General features: G+C 38.7%; 1 protein-coding gene across 2 annotated transcripts in view; it reads right to left on the reverse strand.

Annotated features, from left to right (window-relative positions):
* Nucleotides 1-9,123, reverse strand: part of LOC103515178 (zinc finger protein 395) — a 23,219-nt gene extending 14,096 nt beyond the window's left edge. For both annotated transcript variants that reach the window (XM_026827952.1, XM_008480105.3), the window contains exon 1: nt 7,600-9,123. In XM_026827952.1, coding sequence (XP_026683753.1) covers nt 7,600-7,977 — 378 coding nt within the window. In that variant the 5' untranslated portion in view covers nt 7,978-9,123. The remainder of the gene's footprint in view (nt 1-7,599) is intronic.

Here is a 9,123-nt window from a genome sequence, read left to right on the forward strand (position 1 = left end):
CCCTACGCTTTAAAAATTTGAATCTCATTATTTTTCCCGCGCACACTTTGGGGACGAATTTTAGGATAAAAGCCGCCCCGGGCGGGGATCGAACCCGCGGCCTAGCGCTTACAAGGCAGACGCACTACCAACTAAGCTAACTAGGCTGGCTGCCTGAATAGCACTAGCTCCTTAGCTCTCTACCGACAGGCAATTATAGAAGTGTTGAAGAAATTGATTGATGAATTATGTGCGTGTAGACAATCCTAATAATTACTATAGCGTTATCATTAAAATTTGACTGTTTGATGTCTATAATAACTATAATGATACCGTTAAGGTTTTGAATACGAGTGATGAATATACAATTAGATAGGTAGTAGATATTAGTCAAAATAGACAGTAGAGTCGAGGAAGCATATAGGGGCCACTTTTTGATTTTGAAAAAAGTCATAAATTTTGAAACAAATCCAATCAAATCAGATAATGAATTTCATTACTTATCTGTGGTGGAGCAGATAAGTAATTGAATAAGTTACAAGTCTTCACGAGAACAAGTGCAACCCAAGCACAGAGCTGAAGAAACTTCAACCCCGCTTGGAATCGAACCTGGGACCTTCAGTGTGATAACTACCCACACTGTAAGGGATGTTGCTCCCTCCATTTTGAAACATTAATGTATTCACTGCTTCTTCTTCTTCTTCTTCTTCTTCTTTTTTTTTTTTTTTTTTTTTTTTTTTTCTTTTTTCTGGTTTCTTTTTTTTTTTTTTTTTTTTTTTTTTTTTTTTTTTTTTTTTTTTTTTGTCCTGATTCGGCAGTTTCGAATGCATGTTTAATATGTAAGAAAGGTTCTGCAGAGGTACCGGTCCAATTTTGGATGCACTTTAGTAGGACACTCTGGCTGTAGACATCCGGTCTGGGGACGTTAAGGACTGGTCCCATTGAGGAATCCTTAATGTGCCGCTGCCAATAAAATTTCTTGACGTGATTCTTAATTTGGATGCACCAGACCACAAGTTTTAAAAGTGCGTCTACTACACTACAGCGACTGGAACCCATATAAAGTAAGTAAGATAGGATCAGAGGATTTAGGTGGAATGAAAACAAAATTGTGACTTTCGTTAGCAATTAATAACTCATCCTCCTCATCCCTAAAGGGGATTTAGGTAAAAAGTTTGCACTGACCACTCACTGCACAGGGGCTCGCCTGTTAAACGGATTTTGATAGAGGGAACTGCACCAATGGAGGTCTTATCTCTCCCGAAATCGTAGAGAAAGAGGACAAAATAGGAGAAAGCCAGCCATTCCGAGAACGAACCTTATCTGTTTTCTGTTTAGGATAAAGGTCGCCCCGGGCGGGAATTGAACCCACGACTTAGCTCTTACAAGGCAGGCGCGCTACTCTGGAGAGGACATGCAGGGTTTATACGCTTTTCCCCCAATGAAATTCCATGACTATTCCAGAAAATTTCCATGAGTTTTCCAGAAAATCAGGAGGCGGAGGTGCTTAAAAATCAGTAATATTACCCCTTCATTTAAATAAAATATACAATATGCAGAACGTCAAGGAATATGAGGGGGAATGCGCCGCAGGCCGTTTTTTGGAAAAAAAACTTGATATTGAATTTGAATATTTTTGATTTTTGACCGAGCGGCAAATTCCATGACTTTTCCAGGTTTTCTTTAAATTTTCCCGATTTTCTATGACCCTTCCATGACTTTTTGGCCGATTTTCAGATTCCATGACTTTTCCAGGTCGCGTATAAACCCTGATATGGGTGGAAACATTATGGAAGTGCACGTCAATTTGTCAGTCCGGATATGTCCAGTTTGAATCAACAAGTCAGGAATCAAAACACACAGAGAGAAAGTTACGCCGAGGCTACATGTAGGTATGTGACTATTGGTATACCTATAATACATATTAGTACCCATACCTACTTTGGCACTCGGGATTTTTTTCTCTCTCTCGAAAAAGTTACACAAGTCAAAAATTTAAAATATAAGTAAAGTACTGTAAGTAGGGTTTCCAGACGTCCATATTAGCTCTAGGTAAGTAAGTATGTAAGTATTCGTATTAAATCATAACAACCATCCTCTTAAATCATAACAACAAGTTTTTGATTACAACTCATCAAACCACCTACTACTTACCAACCAACCAACCTAGTACCTACGTACACAGCCAGTTACACCAATCTACCTACCAACCAACACAAACGGTACAAAACCATCCTACCTACAAAGTAAGTCATAATAACGCTAGCCTAACCAACACAAACCATCCAACCAACAGAAGTTCTTCAGGTCCCCTCAACCAATCTTTCACTTTCCTCAGCCATAATACCACACTATTACGAACTGTTATATCCAGGCTTGTGAGTCTTGTGACGTCATTAGGTATATTAGCAAGTGAAAGGAATATCAACATAACGTGTAAGTGGTAAGTTCTGAGCCTCTTCCTTACCAACAGGTTCCTATATGGCGAAGCACGCTATAAGGTGTCTGAAAAGTTCTGGCTGGGTTAAGCCCCAGTATGTAGGTAGACATAAGAAAAGGAGAAGGCTTGAGGAAAAATTGTTTTCCAATTTTCATTTTCTTTTTTTTTTAAAGAGGTTTGACAGAAGGAACTGTAACTGCTATGGTCTTATCGTCCCGAAATCGAAGAGAGAAGGAAGACAGGACAGGAGAAAGCCAGCCGTTCAGTCTTATCGTCCCGAAATCGAAGAGAGAAGGAAGACAGGATAGGAGGAAAGCCAGCCGTTCCGAGAACGAACATTATCCCCGCCCCGGGCGGGAATCGAACCCGCGGCCTAGCGCTTACAAGGCAGACGCACTACCAACTAAGCTAACTAGGCTGGCAAAGAGAGAAGGAAGACAGGATAGGAGAAAGCCAGCCGTTCCGAGAACAAACATTATCCCATCAGGATAAAATCCGCCCGGGCGGGAATCGAGGATAGGAGAAAGCCAGCCGTTCCGAGAACGAACATTATCCCATCAGGATAAAATCCGCCTCGGGCGGGAATCGAGCCCAGTGGCCTAGCGCTTACAAGGCAGACGCACTACCAACTAAGCTAGCTAGGCTGGCTGAACCTTAACTTAATTTATGCCGTAGGACGAAAGCCAGCCGTTCCGAGAACGAACATTATCCCATCAGGATAAAATCCGCCCCGGGCGGGAATCGAACCCGGGTCTAGCGCGAGCCGTTCCGAGAACGAACATTATCCCATGAGGATAAAATCCGCCCCGGGCGGGAATCGAACTCGCGGCCTAGCGCTTACAGGATAAAATCCGCCCCGGGCGGGAATCGAACCCGCGGCCTAGCGCTTATAACCCGTTCCGAGAACGAACATTATCCCATCAGGATAAAATCCGCCCCGGGCGGGAATCGAACCCGCGGCCTAGGTGTTCCGAGAACGAACATTATCCCATCAGGATAAAATCCGCCCCGGGCGGGAATCGAACCCGCGGCCTAGCGCTTCCATCGAGAACGAACATTATCCCATCAGGATAAAATCCGCCCCGGGCGGGAATCGAACCCGCGGCCTAGCGCTTACAAGGTAGAAGTCTTATCGTCCCGAAATCGAAGAGAGAAGGAAGACAGGATAGGAGGAAAGCCAGCCGTTCCGAGAACGAACATTATCCCCGCCCCGGGCGGGAATCGAACCCGCGGCCTAGCGCTTACAAGGCAGACGCACTACCAACTAAGCTAACTAGGCTGGCTTTTCAAATTTTAACTCGAGTATTTTCCATGTTTTATTTTCACTAGGGTAAGTCTGTAAATCTTTTTGTTTCGCCACATCATACCTACGTTTCGAAGGGTTTATCTGACATTGGGAAATTTTCTCAGTAGATTTTGATCTCTGTCCCCATCTGACGATGGGGGTCTTGTAGGGGCCCAAGTAGAAGCACCTGGGTCTTTGATCACTGGGCGGAACTTCATAAACACACTATGATACAAATACACTACCATACCTATGTACCTGTTGTACATATACCTATGTACATAGCAAAGCACATTAATACCCTGTTCAGTAAATACAGTGAACATGAACATGCCAACTATCAAATCACAGCGAAATCCGCGAGCATAATCGCAAAATCCGCGAACAAAATCGCGAAATCCGCGAACATAATCGCCAAATCCGCGAACTGGGTTAAGTCCCAGTATGTAAGTAGACATAAGAAAAGGAGAAGGCTTGAGGAAAATTTGTTTTCCAATTTTCAAATTTTAACTCGAGTATTTTCCATGTTTTATTTTCACTAGGGTAATTTTTAGTAGGTAACTAAAAAGGGCATTGGTGTTGTCATTTGCAATATCTTGTAAATGGTGTTATGCTCCTTGTAAAAAAAAAAAAAATTACTTTTTACTTCTTTTTAATTTTTTTACTAGTACTTCTGATATTTTTTTCTATATTTTTTAGTAGGTAACTAAAAAGGGCATTGGTGTTGTCATTTGCAATATCTTGTAAATGGTGTTATGCTCCTTGTAAAAAAAAGTCTGTAAATCTTTTTGTTTCGCCACATCATAAGTTTCGAAGGGTTTATCTGACATTGGGAAATTTCCCAGTAGATTTTGATCCCTATCCCCATCTGACGATGGGGGTCTTGTAGGGGCCCAAGTAGAAGTTTTTGATCACTGGGCGGAACTTCATAAACACACTATGATACAAATACACTACCATACCTATGTACCTGCTGTACATATACCTATGTACCTGGGTTTTTGATCACTGGGCGGAACTTCATAAACACACTATGATACAAATACACTACCATACCTATGTACCTGCTGTACATATACCTATGTACATAGCAAAGCACATTAATACCCTGTTCAGTAAATACAGTGAACATGAACATGCCAACTATCAAATCACATCCAACTATAATATGTAGGTCAGCACAACATCATTAGAAGAGAAAGAAAGAGTCTTCGCAATATTATACGGATAAAAAATATAATAATAATATCCACTACTATACTACTAATAATAATAACCTAATAATAAAAAATAAAAAGAGGATACGTCTCACAGGTTTTACCTATTTACCAGATATATATACCTATAAAGATCTGTAATACGGATACACGTATGGGTACCTGCATTACCTACGTATACCTACCTACAAAGGTGTAATATAGGTACACGAACTTGTTTTTTTTTTGTCAGAATCAGGAAGGTGCTGTTTGATAGTTTGATTTGCCTGAAGAGTACAAGAGTATCTACTTAGTGGTTAGCTTCCACTCAGGAATCTACTAAGTAATACCTATGTGGTCTCATTCGAGCAGGATAAATAAGGTATAATCTATTCTATTCTATTCTATGTATCATGAATTTATTACCTACTTGAACATAGAGGAAGGTACCGGATTGAATTTAAAAATCGTCCAGATTAGTCTCATTCGAGCAGGATAAACAAGGTATATTCTATTCTATTCTATGTATCATGAATTTATTACCTACTTGAACATAGAGGAAGGTACCGGATTGAATTTAAAAATCGTCCAGATTATGAGAAAGTGGTAAAGTACTCTTAGGAGACTATAAGTTTATTTCGATTGCAATGAGATGGACTTATCAGAGGTTTTAACGGGGAGCACTCAGCCTCGTGAGGACAATAGGATTGCTAGTTTAAATGAGTAGCGACCAATGGCGGCATTACCAATATAAAAAGATTGATGAATTAATGATAAATGAGAATTAATAGTTAAGGAGGCACTTTTAGTAATGCTGTTATATGAAGTTGTGAAGAAGCTCTCTGCTCTGGGTTTTTGTAAAATCCTTCCAACAATTTTCGCAGGTCCTTTTTTAATAAATCCTCTTAATACATAACCTGCCCAGTTCCTATTTTTAGTCCAAGTAAAAACACACAAATCGTGTGATTTCCTCTATAAATAACGCTCAACTCCGAATGTCCTAGAAATAGACTGGGAAATATAAATAGATCCCATTGATAACATGTGTTATCAGATCTCGTACCTGTCTTCGTGTAACATATGCCAGGAAAATACAACATGTGATTCTATTACATATGTGAGTACATGATTTGGTATCTACCTCTGTGAACCAATGAACAACATATTGGTAGTGCTTTTTATTTTTTCAAACAAAAAGTGAAAGAAAAAGTTTACCAAAATAGGTAGTTGAAATAAAAATACCTAATAGGTAAAAACTTTTTTTTCTGCAAAATGACTGAGCTTGAATACACGTCTGAAACGAACTACGAAGAAAAAAACTAACGAAATGGGTGCCATAAAAACTACCTAATACCCAAGTATCTAGTATCCATGTAGAATTCAACTAAGTACAAAGAGATAAATGAGTATTTAGATAATAATGTATGTAAGTAGCTACCTATCTAACAGCTATGCACTAAAGTCTTATTCCTATTTATAAACACAATGATATTCTGCAAATAAAACAGGCAAATAGGCATTACTATTGGGCTTTATCTTGGTGCGTATTGACCTTTTCTGAAGAAACAGCAACCTTAAGACATCCTTAAATGGTTAGAGAGTGGCATAGCCTAAAGAACTGATTGCAAGGCTCAAGATCAAAGGCCAAAGGGTAAAGGATATTTTAGAAAAGATAATGAACAATAGAGAAGGAGCTACTGGCAAACTTAGGTTCACTGTAAAAAAAAATAAATAAATAAAAATAAAAATAAAAAAAATCATCCCAAAAAAAAATCATCCCATTTGTATGAGGTTAACCCAACTTTTAGGGCTGTTTGCCCTACACCTAAGCCTCAGAGTGGGCTTTTTGTGCCAATGACATTACATTACTGTCCTTCACCTTCCTATAGGTAGATAAGGAAAGTAAAAAAAATCGGCACTAATAATGGGGTTTCCCCTTACTTCATAATTTACTATAAAATTACCTCCAAGTAATACCGAGTCTACCTTACTTTGAAGGTGCAAAATTTCTTCGCCTCCTAATATTGTATCTCTGTGAGATCATAAGTCAAACAAATGAACATATTGCATACAAGAAACAGGAAAGCTAAAAAGAACTGCTACTACCTACTACGTAAGGTAGGTACTCGATCAAAAAAAAAAACTAATTAAGAGCCTGTCCTATTAACAGGAAGCGAGAAGCGAAATCGGTCCTTCGGGCCGGATTTGAATTTATGATCTAAAAACTCTAAAATAAATACCGACTTACTTACGTAGGAACACACCTATTAAATTGATACGTGTTACTATGTGTAAAATTTATTACATCTGGCTTATGCACTTGAATGGTCAAAACTTTGCTTTACTTACATACAGGGTGTTTAGATTACATCTAATCTAAGCACTTGAATGGTCAACTTTGCTTTCTTTACATACAGGGTGTTTAGATTACATCTGATCTAAGCACTTGAATGGTCAACTTTGCTTTCTTTACATACAGGGATGTTTAGTCTCTTTGGCCTTTTTCTAGCTGAGGGGAAAAGGAAAGGGGGAAAGAAGGAGGGGAGAGGGATAGGGAGAGAAAGGAAGAGGGAGAAAAAGAAAGAGAGAGAGGGAAAAAGAGAAGGAGACACCCACCTCGGTATATTCTCACCCACTCTTTTCCCACCCATCTCTCTCATCCTTCTTTCTTTCTCTCTCCCTCTACAGTCGTCTCTTACCTCGTATCCAGGGGGACATATCTGTACCGTGACCTCATCCATATTAACGTCATGGTTCACAATCTCCCCGGAAATCTCCCGTCCATTGAAAGTCAAGTACACTTTCTGTCCGGGCAGCAGGTGGAAATTCTGGACCGACTGAAATCCGGGCCCAATCAGCTCTGTATCCTTGTATTCGCGATTCCAAACGAGGCATCTGGGCACCGGGGGGTCGAATCGGATCGAATATTTCATTCCGATTGTTGAGAAAAGGTCAGGGCAGTTCGAGGGCGTTTTAACGGCGTGAATAACTCCGCTGTAGAATTTGCCATCTTCGCCTGGGGCGCAAACACGCGTCCCGATGATACTTCGCTTAGCGATCCTTTTACCGGTGGACATTTTGAGAAATTACCAACGAATATGGGGGCGAAATTAACGTGATATTCACGAAATAATTAACGCGATAATCACGAAAAACTTGTTGACTATACAACGATATGAAAAACTTTTGGTAGGAGATAAAATTTAAGAACTAAACAATATTCATAAATAAAACTTTGATAAATTTGAGCTTAAATCTAGCGGAACACAATTTTGGTTTTTAATTACTTTTTTTTTTCTTTTTAGAACTTACTTAATTTACGTATTTATTGAAGAAGAAAATGATTTGAGAACCTTTTGCAAAGTAGGTAAAATATGAAAGGACTTTTTAGAACTCAGAAAACGTCCGATTTTCTATTCCAAGGAGGGGGCTTAAGATTAAAGTCTTTATAATGCTTTGGATAAAGATTCGAAAACGATTTAAAAGGCAAACGGAAATGTCTTTACAAAACGAAGCGAAAACGGACAGAAGTATAAATTTAACGGCAATAAATAGAGAAAAATACAACGACGCAAAAAACGATAACGATTTTCAAATCGGATAAAATTTGCACACAGATTTCTTCAAACTTTTCAAGCCGAACGGATTTTTAAAATCTCAATCTTCCAACTTCCAATAAAAAATCAATAAGACTGTTTCTTTTGTAGATAGATATTTCATATAATTTTTAAATTATTTTATTTGATTAAATTTTTATCTTCACAAAATTTTACTTACACGTAGGTAGGGGGGGGGCGACAATATTGACACTCAAAAATCAGAGTTTAATAATTTAATTTAATTTAAGAGATGGCACAGTTTAAAATAAACCACGGCGTTATCAGATAAGTCGTATTGATAATCGTGATGAATTTCGAATGAGCACCGCCCGAAAATTTGTTATTTTTTACAAACAAAATCGCATAACTTGAATGCATTATTTTTGATAGCACGAATTTTCAATTTTTGAAGGGAGGCACAAAACGAGAAATATCTGTAGAAACTGTGAAAAGTTTCTACAAATACGCGACGCCCGACGACTGACGAAATAAATTCTGACGATTTTATTCCGGAAAAAAAATAGAGAAGAACAAAAAAACAAGTCCTTTAAAATTTAACACATAAAAACACACAAAAAACACTTTTCCTTTTAAATTTTAACGACACCGGTTACCACACGATAC

This window comes from Diaphorina citri, unplaced genomic scaffold (assembly GCF_000475195.1).
Source record: "Diaphorina citri unplaced genomic scaffold, Diaci psyllid genome assembly version 1.1 scaffold1289, whole genome shotgun sequence".
NCBI lineage: Eukaryota > Metazoa > Arthropoda > Insecta > Hemiptera > Psyllidae > Diaphorina > Diaphorina citri.